A 20,241-nucleotide genomic window follows, 5' to 3' on the forward strand; every position below is an offset into this window, starting at 1 on the left:
GACTGCAGGACTGATGGAGCTCTCCATGAGAGCTACCTCATCTGTGCTGGGTCCTGTGATGGTGGCTACTTGTCCCACTCAGGCTGGTGGGGAGAGCTCCGTAGGTTTTCCATATTGGGCTGCAGGTGGTGATACCAGTCCCCTTGGAGGCAGAGCTGCATGGGCCAGCAGGAGGGAGGGAGAGAGGGAAGGAGGCAAACAGCCACCTGCCTTTTCTGGTGTCCCATCTCACCTGCTTGCTCAGCCTGGGTGGGCGAGGGTGCTGCTGAAAGCCCTTTTGCACCCATATATGTACCAAACGTGGGGAGAGTCGCAGTCGCTGCAACAGAGGAAGAACCGCGCAATTAGATTGTTAATATGAACATTAATTGTAACACCCCCGATGTGCGGGCTCTTATCTAGGCCATGGCACAACCTGCAAAGGGCAGGGTACATCTACCTATCGTCCAAAACACACGCAGGGCTTGTGCAAAGACACGCAGACGCGAGTACGCAGATTTTACACGCACACCCACACGGGAATTGCGATCTTTCTCGGCGCACGGGGCGCGCCCGGCGCTCCGCTCTCCCTGGGGTCACCCATCCTCCCGCGGAACGCGGCCGACCCTGCTTAGCTCCGCTGCCGCGCGGGCCGCTGAAACACCGAACACGTCACTCGGGCCCCTCCCCGCCGTGGGCGGGGCCTGCGCCCGCCGGCCAATCAGCAGCGCGGGGGCGCGGCCGGCAGCGCGGGGAAGATGGCGGACACGGAGAGCGGCGTGGGGAAGCGGCCCAGGGGCGCGCAGGTGGTTTGGGGAGGCCTGAGGGGAGCCCGGGGCATTCCCCGGATCCGGCTCTGAGGGGAGCCCGGCGGTAACGCGTGCTGTCCCCCGTAGGTTGAGGACAGGAAGGTGGACTGGCGGCGCTGGAAGCAGGAGAGTAAGGAAGGGCGGGCACACGCGGGGGCTGGGGCCGCTCGGAGCGGTCACGGCGCGGTGTTTAACGCCAGGCGCTGTTCTCCGTCCCAGGGAAAGCAGAGACGAAGAAATGGAAGGAAATTAAGCTGCTGAAGAAACTGGAGAAACAGCGGGTTCGAGAGCTGGCAGAACAACAAGCCCAGACGCAGGAGGAGCAGAAGGAAGACAGAGGTGATGCCGCTGTGACCCGGCAGGGAGACCTGGGTGGAAAGTGCTAGAAAACCTGGCTGTTAAAAGGCAGTCCATGTTACCTATCGATAGGAAAGGTGTTACTTCATAGATCCGACGTGGATCAGTCCACATGCCCAAACAGGCACAAACACTGTGCAGCAACCACTGCACTAGAGATCTTTCTTAAGAGAAAACCAGTGATTGAATCTAAGAACCAGAAGTTGCTTTTCCCCCACCGGGAGCGCAGCTGAAGCAGTAAATGTGATGCTGCACGTTGGCTGCCAGGCCGTGGCTCTCTCATGTCTCTGCTCCCCAGGCCGTCAGCACACGCTGAGCGTGGCCCTGCCCGGCTCCATCCTGAACAACGCGCAGTCGCCGGCGCTGCGCGCGTACCTGGCGGGACAGATCGCCCGCGCCTGCGCCATCTTCTGCGTGGATGAGATCGTGGTGTTCGACGAGCACGGAGAGGATGTGAAGTAAGGCGAAGACTGAAGGAGAGCATGCTTAGATTAGATTTCAGGAAGGAGTTCCTCCCTGTGAGGGTGGTGAGGCCCTGGCACAGCTTTCCCAGAGAAGCTGTGGTTGCACTGTCCCTGGAAGTGTCCAAGGCCAGCTTGGATAGGGCTTGGAGCAAACTGGGATAGTGGAAGGTGTCCCTGCTCATGGCAGGAGGTGGAACAAGATGATCTTTTAAGCTCCCTTCCAACCCAGGCCATTCTGTGATTCTCTGAAGGAAGAGCCATCTTGTTTTGCACAGTATTTCCTCTCAGCTTTCTGTTTCTTCACTCTTTCATTAAGCTAAGGCCAAGAAGGAACTGCATGTGCCAGGATTACAGGAACCACTATACCCCAGGGAAAAAGATATTGACTGAACTGCCCTGGCAGCTCAGATCATTTATCCCAACATGGAGTTCACAAAGCAACAGGAGGTCGAGTTCTCCTATACCCTTAAACCTTGCTGTGGAGGGACAGGACATCTGTCAGGACATCTTCCTGACATCCTGCCACATCACATTAATACATAAAGATCAAAAAACAAAACTGAAAAAGGTACTTGGTTTGGAGAGAGTTTGAAGGATGATGTGTTCACAGACTGCCTCTGGAGCAGCCCTCTTACAAGGGTTAGAGGGGAGGGATATGCTGCTATTGTCAGATTAAGAAGCAAGGCTTGTCTTCTGGAGACCTGACCAATCTCATGCCGAGTTAACAGGCTGCTTGCTTTCACTTTCAGGAGCGTGGAGGGGGATTTTGAAGGAATTGGGAGGAAAGGCAAGGCTTGTGTGCAGCTGGCTCGGATCCTGCAGTACTTGGAGTGCCCTCAGTAAGTTTGCTTTTCTCTATACTCTGCTCATTTAAGTCAGAATAGGGCTAGAACTGAGATCCAGGTTCCATAAAAATACCTTTTCACACTTCACCTTTCTCTGGTGACAGGTACTTGAGGAAGTCCTTTTTTCCAAAGCACGAAGATCTGCAGTTTGCAGGTAAGTGCAGTTGTCTCTCTCCTTCCTGAGCTCTGGCTCTGTGTGTGGGACAGCCAGGACTTTTCCCCACTTTGGCACTGGACGTGAGAGGGAAGGAGCAGGGGAGCAGCTGCTCCTACACCTGCGTTTTCCTCCCGGCTCCTCTTTGCTCTGTGCTGTTCTAGGGCTGCTCAACCCCCTGGACAGCCCCCACCACATGCGGATGGACGAGGACTCGGAGTACCGGGAGGGCATCGTGCTGGACCGGCCAACGAAGCCAGGCAGAGGCTCTTTTGTTAACTGTGGGATGAAGAAGGTGTGTCTGTTACCACAGATGCCAAAACAACTTCCCTCGTCTCTCTGGCAGATTTGCAGCAGGCAGGGTGGGCGCTGCTGGGTTTCTGAAGGCTGCAGTGGGCTGGTGGGGGGTTTAAGGCTGTTGCTGTCTTGTCCCTTCTGACCTGGCAATGTTTGTGGCTTCCCAAGTCCCAGCAGGCCCCACGCATTCCAGCAGATCATTGCTCTACTGCTGCAGCTGAACTTTTGAGTAGCAAAATAAGCTTCAGACTGATGAGCAAGCCCCTGAGCCACACACAGAGCTCCTCATCCCAACTCCAGACCCCTACTTCCTCAAAGGATTCCCTTCCTTCCCCACCTTCCCCAGTTCTTCCAGAATGTCTGGTGCTGATGGTGACTGTCACTGCAGGAGGTGCAGATTGACAAACAGCTGAACCCTGGTTTGCGAGTCACCGTGCGCCTGAAGGAGCCCCAGAATCCAGGTAATCCATGGCTCCAGGAGCCTCTGTAAACTTCAGTCCTGCAGGAGCTGGTCCTTCTGTATGACAGGTTTGAAGGTACCCAATAGTTCTGCATGTTCCCTTCACTCCATACACAAATTCAATAACACCCTTACCATGCCTCCCTCAATAAGTGTAAAGAACTGTCAGCTCTTCTCAGCAGTAAACAGCCCAAACACACTCACAGGCTTTCCAGAACTCACCAAATTTTCAGAATACTTATTCACATTCTGGAAAACAAGAAAGTGATGTTGCATACCAAGTCAGTGCCCTGTTCCAGGAGAAACTGCTGGCTGTGGCTGGTCAAATCTCACCAGATCACAGGGGCTGTTAAACCTCTTTGCTTTCTTTCAGAAGCCAAAGTGCGGAAAGGCACCGTGGTGTCCTCGCACCACCCCCGGACAATCTCAGGCTTGTACTGGGGTTACAGCGTCCGCCTGGCCTCCTGCTTGAGTGAGTATCCACAGAGATTCTCCACATGGACGTCCACACCAGTCTCAGGGCTACTGGCTGCATGCATCTCTTTCCTATAAATCTTGTCTGAAGAGGACTCACACATTACACGTGCAGCCAGCAGTCATGTGGCAGTCAAATTTTAGGGCTGAAATTAGGCATGAACCACCTCAGTCACCCTCCAGGTCTCCGCCTTGTAACCTCCACTCACCATTGCTCCAAATGGCTGCACAACAGCAAAAGATGAGTTGATGCCCTTCTCTATTTCCATGATAACTACATCCCACTCATTCACATCAGAGGCAGCAGTCGAATTTCAGTTCAAGAGCCCTGGAAAATTCTTTTTGTATCTTCTGGTTGATTGGACCTTGTAGGAAGACTGTAAGCTGTTAGGGGGTGGTTCCTGGCACTTGTCTTGAGCTTTGAGGAAGAGGATGTGGGAGACTCTTGCAGCAAGGGAATTATGTAGAAAAGAGGAGTCATTCTGTCTCTAGCTGCACTTTTGGCACTGAAAGCAACTCCTTTTGTGTTTAACCTGTCCAGAAGGCACATGGGTGAGGACATGGCAGCAGTAACCCCAAACTCTGTTTTCCAGGTGCTGTCTTTTCTGAGTGCCCATTCAAGGAAGGTTATGATCTCTCTATTGGGACCTCAGAGCGGGGCAGCTCCGTGGACCAGGTCACTCTGCCCTCCTTCAGGTTTGTGTCCTGCCTGCTTGGCACCACTCAGAGCTCACAGTGAGGCTGGTGCAGGCAGCAGAGCAGGGGAAATACCTCAGAACAAGGCCAAATCTTTTCCTCTTTCTCTGGAGTTGGTAGCAGGGACTGTGACACTGGCCAGATGCTGTGGGGTTTTGGTGGGGAGGCAGCTGCAGTGGGCACCATCAGCAACAGACAGCTCCAGCAGCACACAGGAGCTTGGATGCAGACCTAGACAGTCTGCCCTCTCACCTGTCTTTGTGCTCTCCCCAGGCATGCCCTTGTTGTATTTGGAGGCCTTGAGGGCTTGGAAGCTGGGGTTGATGTGGACCCAAACCTGGAGGTCACCGACCCAAGTGTCTTGTTTGACTTTTACCTGAACACGTGTCCCAGCCAAGGCAGCAGAACCATCCGGACAGAGGTGGGGCTGATGGTACTGGGCATGCACAGGGCAGTGCTGGGTGTCTGCCTGGGGCAGTGACACACGTGCCCAGGTGTGCTCTGACTGGCCTGGCTCTGCTGCAGGAAGCGCTGCTGATCTCTCTGTCTGCGCTGAGACCACACATGGAGGAGGCTGTGAAGACACCCAGAGACAGCTGAGAGAAAGGAAACCACTGACCTTGCCCCTGTGGAGGCAGCTCTTCAAATGTGGGGTGCTGGGCAAGTCACTCCAGGAGCCTGGAGGGACCAAGGCACAGTGTGACTGGAGCTGGCAGTGCTGCCCAACTGTGGAAGCCCAGGGTCAAAGAGAGACATCTCTCTGAATACAATGGCCTCGCCCATAAGCAGTTGCAGGCTCATGTTAATGCCACAGGTTATATTGGTATCACCTAGTAAAACTGCTCTTTTTTCCTTATATGTACTCCCTCTAAAATGTTCTCCCCTCTCTTGTCTCCTGTTGGTCCTGGTTTAGTGCAATGCTCTGCCCCCTGTTACCTCATTTGTTCCCCAGCTGGCTGCCCCTGCTGTGCACCACTGGTACTCAATTCCCATTGGCCCTTGACCCTCAGACGCGCCCCTTTTCCCCCTTAAAAAACCCTGTGTCCTCAGCCCCGTTTTGTCTCTGTCCCTGGACCGTCTTCATTGCAATAAACCACGTTTGGAGCCCCACACAGACCCATCTTGCCTCATTTGTCAGCAGTTTAAGCAAGCGTGCTCCGGGCTCTGGGAGTGCAGGTGGCTCACAGACACTGGTTGTGGATGTGCCACAACACCCAACCAGGCATTCACTGCTGCTGGGAGCAGCAAGTCTGTGCCCTCCTGCCTGCATGGTCCAGCCAGGGGCTGGTTGCTGCTTCCCAGCAGCTGGCACCAGCCTGGCAGCAGACTTGGTCTCAGCAACTCGGACATCTGGGGTGGGAATAAAGCAGTATAGAACCTCAGTTGCTGTGAAATCCAGGTGTGTGCCTGGATTTCAGGCAGTGCCTCTGGAGCGATGCGGCCTTCAGACTGAAACAAAGTCAGAACTTATCCTTATGCTAAGAAACTGTTCCTGCCTCAGCCTGATTTCCCCCAGCCCCCCTTCAAGGCTTCATCTTTCCCAGCAGCAGGAAGGGCTGGAGCTTCAATTCAGCCTCAGCACTAAAACACATCATCTCATTACAGTCTGGCTCTGTCTGTGATGCCTTAAGCTCTGCCTACAGTGAGCTCAGACAGGAAAGCAGCTGCAAAAGTTGGCTCCATCCTCCCCTCCTCCTGCTGAGATATTCAGAGCTTTGGTGAGAGCAGATAAGAAACAACCAATACCATGGGTGTTCAAAGCTTTACTGCTAAAACCATCTTCTGAGAGAAAACAATTGTACAGTTCTTTGGCCACAGGAAGGCAGCAACTTCTTTACTCCCTTGGCACCCACCTTGCTCCCCCTCCTTCCCTGCTAAACAGCAACAGCTGACTTCCCTTTCTGCCTGAGCGAGCCTCACACAACTCCAAGGCAGCAGTGGATTAGGGGCAAATCCTAGAGAGCTACTGCAGTGTCAGGTGCCCCTGAGCCTCCTGCAGGACCACTCTGAAGACCTGTTGTGCGTCTGTGTTTCAGTTAGACACGTGGGGAACGGGAGAAGGAAACACAGGTTTGAATCTTAATTCCCACATTTACAACTGCACAAGGAACTATGATTCTGCAGGTGACTGCCAGTCCCTTGCCAGGGGTTACCTGTATTTGTTCTAGTCAGGGTTCACTGCTTTCCAGCTGTGATGGCTTTCAAGTTACTTGTCCTCCTAAGGATGTTTGGGACAAAGAGGAGCCCTGAAGCTCGCTCAATGCTCTCGATGGGAACCAGGAACCGTTCCAGGGGGATTTTATCATCCACAGGGCTGTTGGGCATCACGTAGGAGCGCAACTCAATCTCCCCACTCTCCTTTTCCAAGATGAGCACCTTGAAGAAATGGGTGGGGACAGCCACGTTGTTCTTCCCAATCACCTGGTACTTCACATACATCTTCCCATCGGCCTCCATCCTGCACCAAGAGCAACATCCCGGGTTACCTCCTAGTTTGGTGTCACTCCACTCCCTCAGTAAGACCCCACCCACAGCAGGCAGCAGCTCTGCTCCTGCAACAGGGATGTAAAAGGTGGCTGGGGCCATGTGACATGGTAAGGGTGAGCCGTGCATTGGGGCTGCTCCCAAATCCCCTCCCTGCTGGCTCTCTTTAACAGGCTTCCCAAGCTATTTCCTGCTGCTGAAGGGATCTCAACACGAGACAGCTGCTCCTTGGTGCTACGTGGAGATCTTTGGAAATAAAATTGTGTCCTTAAGTGGAGAAGTAGTCCATGACACTGAACCTGAAAGCCTTATTCTGCAGGGATGGGGTCAGTAGTCTAATCTGGTAATCAGCTAATCCACTAAATTGTTAAGGACTGCAAACAAAAACAAGCTGTGGTTATACTGCAGCTCAGCAATGCCACTTGACTCATGAAATAATCATCTGGATGGGAAATACATAAACTAATCCTAATCCTAAAAAGGTACCTTTCCACAGAATCTCTGTGCACAGCTGGTCTCACCTACTGAGAAGGCCCTTAGTAGATAGATCCCTCCTGTCTGGTCCTTTAGCCTGTTCTCCTTTGCCAGCACAATACATCTTTTGGGTGCCAGTCCAGCTCAGCCCTCGTGTTTACCTGGGCAGGAAGAGGGGTCCTGTGCAGACATAGACATTCCTGTTGTTTTTTGCCAAGCTCCTGCAGTACTTCTCAAGGTTATTCCAGGCATTCTGGTTTAAATGAGGATTCTAGAAACACAACCAGTAGTCAGTTGCTGGGGTATTTCCTCACTGTTCAGAGTAACGCCACCTGTAACACATCCCACAGAGCCCCAAGCACTTTCCATACCAGACCTCCACTATCACCTCTGCTCTGGGAGCAATGATGGCCTGGTTTGCACACCCAGGACAGGACCCATTGCCTAAGGCCTCAATTTTTATCAAGTGTGCGTCTACCTGTTTGATTCTGCTCCTGACAGGAGCTGCACTGAACGGGGTCTCTCTTTTATGGCTTGAGAGGCACACACACGCAGGTGCATTGGGGAATCCCTGTTGTTGAATTTAGCAGGAAATCGGCGCCTCCGAGTGACTTTGACCCCTGAACTGCTGCAGGCACAAACTCAGCGACGCTCCCGGGGGTTTCCCGCACGGAGCAGCGTCTGCCCTTGAGCGCGGGCAGCTCCGGCTTCCCCCGCGGGCCTCGGGCCGTACCTGCGGGGCGATGTTGCTCAAGTAGAAGGTGTCCCGCATGGCCTTCTGGCTCCACCTGTGGTTGGCGGCGGCGGCCAGGTGCCCGCGGTCGAAGCCGCTGCCGCGGTAGTCGGCGTTGGTGGCGCGGTGATATTCGTGCACCGAGTCGTCCTCCTGGAAGTCGCAGGCGGCGCGGTCCGAAGCGCCGCTGAGCGTGTCCCGGTTGAGCTGCTCGATGACCCAGAGCGCGCTGCGGCTCCGCGGGTCGTAGCACAGCACGTAGGACTCGCGGCTCCGCAGCTGCGCCAGCCCGGGCAGCCCGTACTTGCTCAGCTCGGTGCGCCCCGAGCCCGGCGGCGCGGGCGGGCTGGCCGCTGCCACGGCGGGCAGCACGGGCAGGCGGGCCAGCAGCCCGTCGGCCGCATCGCCCCGCTCCCGGTGCTCCCGGCGCTCCCAGCGGGCGAGGGCCGCCCCCAGCCCCGCGCCCACCGCCAGCGGCAGCACCCACCGGGCCCGCAGCATGGCCGCTCCACCGCGCGGCCCGGCCCCGCTTTAAACGGGCCGCGCCCGAGCCCCAGGCGGCCGCGCTGTGGCGGCGGCATCGCCGCTTTAAGGGGGGAGCGCGCACAGCGACCCCGGGAGCGCTCTCGTGGGGAGCGGCCCCGGGCCGGGAGCGGCCCCGGGACACGGGGCACAAGGACACAGCGGTCAGGGACGCCCGCTCCCACCGCCACCGAGAGCGCTCGCGGGTGCGGTGGCACCTGTGCCACGTATTCCTGGGGAAGGCAAAGCAAAACCATCGCGGAAAGGAGAAGGCGGTGGAGGAGCCAGGCTGGTTCGCCAGGGCTCTCTGCTGATCGCTGTGCTGCTGTCACACCTACGGACGCCGCAGCAGCAACCTGGAACAGCCCCAGCTCCGACTCACACCAACTGGAGAGGTTTGCACAGACATCCGTTTAGTTAAAGGAAACCTTATAAAAATAGTGTTTGAAAAAAGAAGCATAAAATAAGGCGTTTTAGTGTGATGAAATGTTCACTACACCCTTTTCTCACAGCTCTTCACAAACAAAGTGGGAAAAAAAAGTGTTATCTGTTCCTTTCTTTGGGGAAAGGGCATTTTAGAAGACTGCTCTAAACATCTAAAACAAAGTCATTTACATTCCTTCAGGAAAATCAGCCTCTGATTCCCAAACACCCCAGACTCCCCCAGAACAACTTCTGGCCTTCATTCTGCTCAATGCCAAAGTGCAAATAATTCTAGGTCAGGTCACAAAATTAAAACTCAAAATCAGCCTCCCGAGTGACCATCACCAGCAACTTGATCTACCTCACTGGCAAAGCCACAAAGTTCTACAAAGCTTGAACCCCAGTGAGGTGCAGGTAGAACAGACCTCTCCTTCCCAGGGAAGGCTCATCTCCTCCCACATCCAGGAGTGTCCTTTTACCCTCCCAGCTGAAGGTGATTTCCCTTTCCCCTGTCTGGCAGTAGTCCTGCCTGTGAGGAACACATGGTAAGACCTATTTAAACTTCCTCTGTTCAAGTCCCTGTGAGATTATGGGTCCCCAAGGCAGCCAGACTAACACCTCCCACCCCAAAGATCAGTTCTTTCAGCAGGTCAGGATTGTAAGAAACCAGAAGCAGAAACATCTCAGGGCTGGAGCAGGTGTTACTTGGCCACACAAGCAAGGAAACACCAGTTAAGTATTGTCTCACTTCAAGAACAACAAAAATAAATCACCAAAAACCTTTGAAGAATGAAGTCAAGGGAAACATGAGGAGATTCAAAAGCTGGTAAAAGGTTAAGATTTTCTTTTGTCTCCTCAGAAAATCTGGTTTTGCTCTTAAAGAAAGGAGAAAGTCTTGGAATAAAGAAATAGATGTCCCAAGACAATGAAAAGTACCACTCCTTTCACCAGCAGGACAGAGGTTCTACCACACAGGAAGGAAATAAGCAGGAGTATAGAACACCTTTTTATGTATGGAACAGCCTGTCTGGATGTTTCAAAGTTGTTGCAAGCTCTCCCCACAGAACTCAGTAGGTTTGGCAGCCATAGTTTGGATAAGGCTACAGAATTTGTCCCAGAGATCCTTTCCAGCAGCCAAATCTCTCATTGCATCCCTTTAAACCACTGCAAACTCCTTTCTAAAGCATTCACTGTCACCCCCTGAAGCAAGGTGACACAACACGAGCCCTTGGACACCTAGGAAGGGAGAAGACAGCACAACACCTGTGCTGCCACCTCCCCCGTGCCTTCCCCAGTGGGATGGTCACCCTCAGGGCCCAAAGCTATGCTGAAAACGTGAAGGAGTTCATCTCCAAGTAATGTGTTCATCCTGATTTGCCTGCTGCCTCCTCAGGTTACTTTAAGGAGTCTTCCAGCAGCTCAGAGCAGGAACACTCATGGATGGTCTTGTTGCCAGTAAGAAATTCCAGCATAAGGAAACCCTGCAGGCGCCAGGGAAACCCAAAATGAACAGCCCAGCAAAGGATGCAGGGAGATGAGAGCAGAGTTTGTGCATGGAATGGGAAAGCTGCAGTATTTATAGCAGTTCTGAGGCAGAAGTGTTTGGAGCAGGCACAATTCTGCCTAAGTGTGGTTCTACATCTGTAGAGAACCTCCCAGGTGGCTCTTTGGCCACACAAGGTCTGGCCAACAGCCTCCCTAATGCAGGTACCCAAGAGCTGAGACATAAGACCACCTGGAACAGCTCAGGAAGAACATCCATCCAGTGGCCAGAGCAGCCAGGTTGCTTCATCACACTGCTGTCCATTTTTCTTGGAGGAAAGCTATACCCTCAAGAAAAGATTGCAGCAGAGGGAGATACTGTTGCCACAGGTGTTAATTAGATTGCTTTAAACCTTAAATTGCTCTTGCAACACAGCAGCAACACATGGCTGCACAAGTGGTACTTGAGCATCTTCTCAAGAGGCAGAGATTGCTTGGGATTGCCAATAAGAACATGGGTACGTGCACCAACCTGTCCTGCCGTCTCCCCACACACCTTGGTGAGAATTACAGCAGCCTGTGAAGGCTTTCAGTGAAGGAAATAACACCAGTAAAAAAAATGAAGGCTGCCAGCATCCCTCCTGCTAGGGCAAGTCTAGGCCAGCAGCAGCTTAAGCAGGTATTACAAAGACTGACTGACCTTTAACAAATCAACACCCATAAATACCAAAAACTGCAGAGTCCAACAGCAGAGGTGAGCCAGCACAGCACAGAAAGAAAGGGAAAAGCATGTTGGATTAGTGTTCACTCAAGAGCTTCTGCACCACAAAAGCACCTGGGTGCTGGCAGTTTCTCTCTCTGAGGATTAGGGTTTCTGCTCAGCTCGGCACTGTGGCAGGTCAGCAGCTCTCCCTGTGGCTTGTCTCAGTCCCTGTTCACCTGAGCCCACTGGACCGTATCTGAAGTGCAGCAGTTTCCCTTTCAGGAGGAACAAGTGTCCAACTCAGGACTGTGACTCCAACAGGACCAGGGCAGAACAGTGGATCAGCCCCAGCAGTCAGCTCATGACAGATGCTTGTATGCCTGCTGGATTGTGCTAGAGGAGGACTCTTATTGCAGATCAGAACTGTCTCTTCCTGGGAAGAAGTACTGTGAGACAATAGCAAGGTTACTGTGACCAGACCTCAATGAGAGTAGTATTATTTAAGCCACTGAGGCAGAAAACTCCAATTCTGTGCCTGTATAAGCCCCTAAACTACATCTGTCTTCATTGCACATGATTAGGTGTCCATTTCTTGTATTTCAGAATCCTGATTGTAGCTGGATATGCTCCAGTTCAGAGCAGCATGAGGCCTCCCTTCAGCAACAATCCTGCTCTAAGGCTGTGCGTAGTAAGGCTTTACTTGGAACTACACTTCAGCGGGGGATTAAAATCACCAGTCTTGCTTTCAAGGACACCTCGTTGATAAGGCAGCTCTGGATTCAGGCAGTTTGAGTGCACAAAGCCACCAGCTGTCACCATGTCCTCCCACCTCAACTTCCCAAGTCTCTTTCCCAGTCAAAGGAGTGCAAACTGCCAGGTGACCTTCACCAGAAAGTGATGCAATCTTCTTCACACGCCTCAGGGACAGCCAAGTGCAGAGAGAGGAGAATCCAGAATCTACATGAATGGCAGAATGTGTGACTTCACTGGAATACATTCTATTCACAGGAGGAAGATCCTTCTATCCTCATCCACCAAAATTCACTGGACTTAAGTCTGTCCTTTCCCCATCAGAAGTTACTCCGTGTGTTACTTCCACAATACAGGAGTCCATCCCTTCAGGGATATGCAGACAGAAGGCTTCTTTCTCCCCAAACTCAAAGTCATTAAAAAAAGATACAAAGAACTGCTTTTGGCAGCAAAGAGGCATTTGAGATGTGGAAAAATCTGGAGTGCAGGACCCAAGTAGATAGGGAAGTAATCAGTCCTTGACCTAATAAATAGAGTAGAAGTCTTCAAGGTGGCCAGTAGCCCTAACAAAACCTGAAGTCTTGCAGAGACCAGTAGGAGCTTTAGTGCACCACACTGCAAGGGGCCATCTCCCAGGATCCACTGCCACACAGTTCTCTAACACCTTTTGTTAGGCCCATGGACTATTTGGAATCTTGAAGTTCCTTTGCCTTCTTCAAAATCAGATGAACATCAGAGATAGGATAATCCTATGGCAAAGAAGCAAAGGGATTTCAGTGACTTCCCAGGATTTTTGATACAGATCATCTCACTTAAGCAAGGCAAACCTTGACAAAGTTCTTGGCCTATTATAATATACAGCCATGTTCAGTTACTCCTTTAACAGCTACAGTTTCCTGTTTTGTAACTGATCAAACCTCAATACCCTCCCAGAATGTTTGTTGCTGGTTTTTTTCACTTTGTCTTCCAAGGGCACAGTAACCTGGCCTGCCACAGGGCTCTGTCTCATGCCAGAGAGCCTTATCAAAGCCAGTATCTTGCACAGCCCAGAGCAGGAACTGGCAGAACGTGAGATATCCAACTGTGCAGTGCAGGCGTTTCCAACCTAAGGCTCTCACAGATCTCAGAACTGAACAAAACCCTATGGCCAAAAAATTTTGCAGTGTTACATAAGGTTACAGATTTCTGCTTGAAATTATTCAAATTTTTTTTGCAAACCAAAGGAACATTAGAAACCTCCAACCTATGATAATTTCTCAGTAGGGTAGAAAGGGTGTGTGTGCTAAAGATTTCCACTTCCAGTAATGAGAGTGCTGTAAGATCCCTGCAGATTTTCCTTCATGCAAACATCACAAATGTGGTACTTGTCTTGAACCAGGCATACACTCCCACCCTCTCACATACTGTCATCCTCTCTCACAGCACTATTTTAAGACTTTTCCAATTGCTCTCTGCACCCACTCTATTTAATTACCTGTAGCAGCCTCATGTTCAGAGTGAAGTCTCCTTCCAGCAACTGATCCCGAATGAGTCTGAAAGATTAAAATTATTCCAGTTACTTTTGACTCTTTACAAAGAAACTTTAAAACCAATAACCTCTTCACCAGATGCCCTAACACATGCCTTCAGAAGACTCCAGGATCCATGGAAGAGAGTAAGAGGAAGGCCGTGTGTGTACTTACGTCAACATGGCACAACAGACGAGCAGGAGGAAATCGAAGCGCTTGTCATCAGCAAAGAGGGAGTCCCAGATGCGGATGACATCTGGCAGCAGGAACTCTTGGGACAAGAGCAACGTCAGCCAGCGGAAGGCAAAGAACTGGGGTTTGATGTTCTGTTCTTGCTGTCAGACAGGCACCAGGCAAACAATGAGTACGTGCTCCCGGCCAGTTCCCTACAGGCAAGAGGTGCACCCCATGTTTCCATCCCCGCCTCCTCCCCAACACAGTTCTAAGCTCCCAGCTCATCCTGCAGCAGCAGGAAAACCTCTGCATCCTTTGGAAACTCTCCCATTCAACCTTGACAGAGACATTTTCAGTGCAGCCACACTCCACACCTACAGTCAAGCCAGAAAATGCTTCTCTATCCACAACATGGAGTAAAGGAAGCTTTTCTCCCTAAAGGCTCTATTTGTGTTCCGTTGAACCTGCCAAGTAATTTTAAAGTTCCCATTTCAACAGCATTTTATCTGCAAAGCTGCAGCCCTCCCCCACTAGCACAGGCACTGTTTGTCAGGATTTCCTCTCCTTTCCAGAACCCTTGTATTTATGAAAAGGTTTACTATTCACAAAGATAAACAAAGATGGAACACTGTTCACACTGATGGTTGGTAAAACATGCTGTAAGCACCTTTAGCCTGAAGTTTTCCTGTTTTCTGATGTTAAATCCAATATAGCCTAAGTTTAACCAAGGTCAAACAAGCTCAGGATTCTGCTGATATTCTTAAGGGCCAGCTGCTGCATGGCCAAGACCATTTCCTGCCAGCCAAACATTAAGCAGTTTTTCTCCCCACTGAATCAGCTACCAGCCAACACTCTCAGCTGTGTCAGTGTGCTGACAAACCATCTTCTGGATTATAGAAGTAATACATCCTGACTTTTGTAGACAGAAAAAGATCTCAGTGTAATTTGGTCAAGGCTGCAGTAAGAAGAATGGCTTTCCCTTCCAAAGTCTCCTTGCACTTTCACACCAAATGGACTATAAAACTGGAGATGTTTGTAATGAAAGCTGCTTTCTACATTGTTCTACAAAATTCACACAAACCCAAAGCACTTGAAAACCTTTGGATGAAAGGGAACAGTATAATTTGGCCAGTGGGATCACCCAGCTCACTGGATTTCAGTTCTCCTTTGGAATGTGCTCCATGGAGTTTAAGTCAGTGCTGTCAGGGCAGCCAGAGGCAATAGAAGTGTCTGTGTGTGCAGCATGAGGGATGGTTTCTGTTTTGCTCTTAAAAGCAGAAACGATTTCTGTAAGCTGGATGCTGAAGAGCTCTACAGCAAAACTCATGTTTTGACTGATGTCTACAGGAGAGTAAAGATTCCAGCTCCAGCTATGCAGGTGACCAAGGATCATGGCCAAGTCCCTTCAGACTCCCAGCTGGCAGCTGTGCAACAACCACAGTTTGCTTTCAGAGGCAGGCAGGGGAGGAAGCCTTGTTGTGTCAGCTCACTCTGGGCTCACTCCAAGGAGAGGCTGTTTCAGCTCTCAGCTAAGAGTCTCTCTGCCCCACGTGCAAAGCCCTTCATGCACTCTCTGTGTTCTACTCAAGCACAGTTTAACAAAACTGACATTCATGTGCACTGTTAAGCCACTGTAATCCCACCCAAGACCCAGGGAAACACCTAGTTCCTCACCAGTTTCAAATACAGCTCCACATCTTTTTCCTTCAGGGTGGAGTACACCTTCTCCATTTTGTAGGTAATACCACACTGAGAATCATCCAGGCTCTTAATGAAGTTGTCCCGAATTTCAGACATTAGATTGGTAAAGCAGAAAAATGTGTCTGCTTCAGCATGTTCTGGGGAAAGAAAAGAAGAACATGGGAGAATAGAGGAAGCCTCACTGAGAGAGGTACAGAGCTGTAAAATTGTCCTTGCTCCATAATCTGGTTGCTGTATTGGATCTGAGGAGTAGATCCTACCAGATCTTGGCTTCCTTGGTCTGGGTCAAAACTAGACAACCTTTTTTTTAGATTTTTTTTTTTTTAACTAGAAACATGTACAGAGCCACTGCAGATACTAACCCTGTGTCCAACACAAGGTCTTCGTGACATGAGGTCACAAAACAGTTATCTATGCACAAGAACATAATCTGCCACCAGCACACACCCACAGAGCTCCTATGAAGCAGAAGCAACAGGCAAAGCCCTCTCTTTCCATTTTTTCCTTACCATCTATATAAAGTACAAGGAAACAAGAGCTAAGGGGATTTTAACAAACAAAAATTGCTCAAAAATCCTCACTTCCCATGTCCTCACTCCCAGCCCATTCAGCTCCTAGCAATTCCCCAAAACTCCTCATGCCATGCAGAGAAGTCACAGTACCACAGGCACTGCTGAGCAGTCAGAAGGCTTCCTCACCTTTCCATTCGCTGTTAGGGTCTGTAGCAAAGGTGTAGTAAAGAGGCCCCACGATTTCATTCATGCCCTGGACATAGGCTATCCCGGGGTTCAGCTTGGCATAGATGAACAGGATCCGCTCCACCACTTCCCAGTGAGCTTCGCAGCCGTTGGGCAGAACTTCGTACTCGCTCAGGGAGCTGGGGGTGCTTTTAAGAGGGGAGCTCACCTGGAAAACAAAGCTGAATCAGGATAACCAAGTGGCACAGATCCCTTAGCACCTGTGCCAAGCCTGGCTTTTAACATACATAGGCCCCCCCAAAAGATCTGGGCTGTTTATATCACATAAACCAAGACAAGCAACTCTGGGAGCACACAGGCAGAGAAGTCCTGGTGCTGGCTGTCCCTGAAGAATAAGTCTGTGCAGCAATGCACAACACTCTGAATCATTGTACCACATGATTTCACACAGTAAAAACCACAGCAGTTCCACTTCTTTGTTAGTAGTATGAGGGAAGGGTATTGAGAGTTGTGGGAGAAGCCACCTTCCCCAAGAGCACGTGTGCTGTAACACTCATGAAAGGGAAAAGAGACTAGACATTTTAACAGACACTCAGCTCTGCTCCTAATTCCAAGTTTGAGATCCAGTTCTGGAGGACTATGGAAATTTCTAATAAATTCATAGTAAATTAACTCTTTGGTGTTTTGTTGCCACACAGGAAGCCATATGTCAGCATAAAATAACTTCTGACTCTAAATTCTACCAAAGTCAGGTAAAAACAATCTTTAAAATTAAATACACCTAAAATTCCCTACAGTCTGTCAGGCACTTCAACTGATTCTACAATGTCCAGCCCCCAGAAGGCTCAGTATGCTGGGGTGTTTCCTTGATTCCACTGCACAAGCAGAAAGAGAAACAGAGAACAGCCCAAGAATCACCCTTCCCCTTCCCAACCTGAGACCCTGCCCTGTGACAGGGACAGCCCCCACCCAGAGCTCACATTTGTCACCCCACTGCGGTTTCGTGCCACCGTCTGCGACTTGAGCGTGGTCTGCTCCACCCGCCTGCGCAGTGTCTCAAACTCGTTCTGGGGGTCCAGGATTAACAGGCAGGGATAATCCGTGGGGCGCTGGAAAAACGCCATGTCAGGGTACAGCCTCCTAGGATGGACACAGAAGGAAATCAGGGACAAGAAGGAAGTACGTGCCCCATGTTGAGTGGGAGGCTCGGTTTAATATTAAACTTTGTTTTCAAAGTACAATTTGTTGACCAAACCTCTCGGGTTCAGAAATCTGAGTCGTTGTGCCTCACACACCTGACATCTTTGTCTATCTGGAGGAGCACTTCATTATCCTTGAAGTAAGTGTTCCATCGACTGTCTGGATTTGGATTGAGGGGCTAAAGAGAGAAACAACAGAAACAGAACAAGCGTGTTCCACACATATCAAAATCCTCAGTATACATACAGTGATTTAACATTTCTGCTGTCCCTCTGCCATCAGCACAATCTGAGCACATCAGGGTCCTTTTTTCTCTCACATTTTGGATTCTTTTCACTCATCTGTTCAAAAGTTTGTTCCCAATTCAGTTTTTTTTCCCCTCTGTTAACAAACTCCAACTAACTGCAGCTCCAAACCTGTACCATGGAGAAGGTATTTGGACTTGGGGTAAGAGTTATCCACCCACCCGGTACTTTGATGCTGTGGTTCTTCTCTCCACACCAAGATCCACACAAAGTTAACAACTAACCAAGAAAAAAACAACAAGCTACATTCCAAGGGCTTCAAAGATCACTGTGACCTGCCTGTGTGGTATTACAGACATGCCAGTTTTACACCACCAAGGCTCCAGAGATCACAGTGGGGCAGGTGACTGCAGGGGAGTGAACGCTCAGAATGCTCATGGGAGCAGCTGTATCATTTTACAGTCTCTTCTGATCAGTTACTTCCCTCACTCCTCCCACACACACACTCCTAACAGCACTTTCAGAAGAGGAGAAAGCCAAGGCATGCAGGAAATAGTCTGTTAGAAAAAATAACAACCCAGCAGCATTACTAGAAATAATCAACTCTCCTGCCTTCCACACCACAGCCCAGCCTGACTCTCCTGCTTCTTTTCTATCCTCTGCTCCGAATCCACTCATGGACCCAACTTCCCAGGGGAGCATCTCATGGCTCCAGGAACCTCTTGTGAGCCTCTCCCATTCCCTAGGAGACCCATAGCCTGGGCAGGCAGCCCCAAAAGGGCAGGAGGAGGGAAGTGCACAGCTGGAAACAGCTCTCTATGGAGCTATTGGTGCTTTGCCAATAATTCACACTCAAGGCTAGCAGGACAAAAGTGCCAGGCTGCCACCTGGGAACCATCCCTCCCCCTGGCAGGGCAGAACAGCTGGGAACAGAGCCAGGAGCAGCCCAGGGGGGCAGAAAAATCCCCGAGGAATTTTCTGCAGAACAAAGGCTTAACAACACTTACATGATCTTCTAAGGTCACATCTTCTCTGGAAACACCCAGGTTGGCCTTGGCAATCCCAGGCTGGATAATCATTTCTTTTAGGAACTGGGAATACAGATCCCTTGAAGAAGGAAAGAGGAATTTGCAATGAGGAAGATAAGGTCAAGGTGAGCACACAAGACAGAGTTCAAACAGATGTTTCTGTTCCACCCTGCCCAGCCAGAAGACATCTGATTTTCTCTTCAGTGTAATTGAAGGAGTCAGTCTACCAGGCAGCAGGGAGAACAGCACGTTACACCAGAACAATTTGTTTTATGAAAGTACTTAATTATTTAGAGACTATTCTTCTTCTCTGCAGGTATTTTTGAAAATAAAGGGACAAGTACCAACAGCCTCACCTCTGTTTCTTCAGCAAAGAGCTCCATAAGGCTTTCTCTAAAGGGAGGTAGTTCAGGAGTATCTGCACAGGAAACAGGTGAACAGGAATTAGTATTCAACGAGCTATCACACCTGCAAGATGAGCAAAGCAAACACAGTGGCTCGAACTGGCTCTTGGAAAATACTGGGAGTTCTCTCCAGAAAGCCAAGTACTTTGCTAAGCAACAGTCAGAAATATTTCAGGGACTGGCTTTCCACACAGAGCTATTTGTAGGACGGATCAATAGCTAACCTGACCGAAATGCACTGCTTGCTTAAAACTGAGGCTGTTCACATGAAAAGTGCTGATCTCCACAAGCTACTGCTGAGTTCTAATGGCTTTTAAGCTCTGGATTTATTGTTTGTTTACAACTTTAACCGCCAAAAAAGTGCTATGTGTACTTAATCAACCCAAAGCATCACTCGCAAGAAAGAAAAGCGCCCCAAGCAAAACCCACCTTCCAGCACAGGCAGCGCAGCCCACCATCAAAGGGAATTCCTGTGGAACACCAGGCAGAGAAATAACCACGTTAGCCCATCTCTCACCGCGGGTTGCTGATGTCACCTCACAAACAGGCCTGGCAGCACTTTTCCTCCCCGAGGGGCACGAAGCTTCCCCAGGGACGCTGCTGGGGTTATCCACGGGGTTATCTCCACCCCGTGTCAGGCGACACCAGCCCGAGGCACCGCCGTGCCCGGAGCCCCCTCCCCAGCCTGGGGCCGGTCCCCGCGGCACTCACCGCTGAAGCACAGCTCGCGGAGCTTGGTCAGAGCCACCGTGGGTTCGCCGAGCACCTCCTGGAAGTCCGCGATCCTGAGGGGAGCGAAGCCGCGGGCGTCAGCAAGGTTGGTACAGGCAACCCGAGATCCGCCAGAGCCTCCAACCCCTCACAGCCCCCGATTCTCGAGAGCCCCCACCCCGCGCAGCGCAGCCCCGGCAGGGTGGGGAGGGGAAAGACCCCCGTGCCTACACAGACACAGACACAGACACCGACACCGACCTGCTCTGGTGCAGCCGCGACATGGCGGCCCCGGCGCCCCTTCCCCGCGCGCCGCATAAACGCTCCGGCTGGAAACGCTGCCCGGGGAGGGGGATGCGGGACGGGCCCCGCCCCGTGAGGGCGTGGCGGAACCGCCCGCCCCACACGGACCCTTCCCTGCGCTAAGCCCCGCCCCCGCGCGCCTCAGGGCGCCTTTCCCGAACGA

At 51.2% G+C, this 20,241-nt stretch overlaps 3 protein-coding genes across 3 annotated transcripts; 1 reads left to right on the forward strand and 2 right to left on the reverse strand.

Moving 5' to 3' along the window:
- The first annotated feature begins 574 nt into the window (after window positions 1-574).
- SPOUT1 (SPOUT domain containing methyltransferase 1) lies at window positions 575-5,645 on the forward strand. Its single transcript, XM_053996019.1, has 12 exons — window positions 575-785; window positions 876-918; window positions 1,008-1,127; window positions 1,444-1,603; window positions 2,359-2,448; window positions 2,559-2,608; window positions 2,773-2,903; window positions 3,294-3,366; window positions 3,739-3,837; window positions 4,433-4,535; window positions 4,809-4,956; window positions 5,061-5,645. The coding sequence occupies exons 1-12, from the start codon at window positions 738-740 to the stop codon at window positions 5,133-5,135; spliced, it is 1,140 nt and encodes a 379-aa protein (XP_053851994.1). The 5' UTR covers window positions 575-737; the 3' UTR covers window positions 5,136-5,645.
- A 640-nt stretch (window positions 5,646-6,285) lies between these two features.
- Window positions 6,286-8,742, reverse strand: ENDOG (endonuclease G). Its single transcript, XM_053996657.1, has 3 exons — window positions 8,227-8,742; window positions 7,655-7,764; window positions 6,286-6,993 (listed from the first exon to the last, which is right to left on the reverse strand). Exons 1-3 carry the CDS (start codon window positions 8,725-8,727, stop codon window positions 6,711-6,713), a joined length of 894 nt encoding a protein of 297 aa, XP_053852632.1. The 5' UTR covers window positions 8,728-8,742; the 3' UTR covers window positions 6,286-6,710.
- Window positions 8,743-9,854: 1,112 nt separating this feature from the next.
- TBC1D13 (TBC1 domain family member 13) lies at window positions 9,855-20,150 on the reverse strand. Its single transcript, XM_053996656.1, has 12 exons — window positions 20,037-20,150; window positions 19,776-19,849; window positions 19,494-19,534; window positions 19,017-19,078; window positions 18,640-18,739; window positions 17,483-17,565; window positions 17,168-17,327; window positions 16,188-16,395; window positions 15,463-15,626; window positions 13,789-13,949; window positions 13,581-13,638; window positions 9,855-12,855 (listed from the first exon to the last, which is right to left on the reverse strand). The coding sequence occupies exons 1-12, from the start codon at window positions 20,057-20,059 to the stop codon at window positions 12,790-12,792; spliced, it is 1,200 nt and encodes a 399-aa protein (XP_053852631.1). The 5' UTR covers window positions 20,060-20,150; the 3' UTR covers window positions 9,855-12,789.
- Window positions 20,151-20,241: the final 91 nt, after the last annotated feature.

The sequence above is a fragment of the Vidua macroura genome, chromosome 21 (genome assembly GCF_024509145.1).
Source record: "Vidua macroura isolate BioBank_ID:100142 chromosome 21, ASM2450914v1, whole genome shotgun sequence".
In the NCBI taxonomy this organism is placed as follows: Eukaryota; Metazoa; Chordata; class Aves; order Passeriformes; family Viduidae; genus Vidua; species Vidua macroura.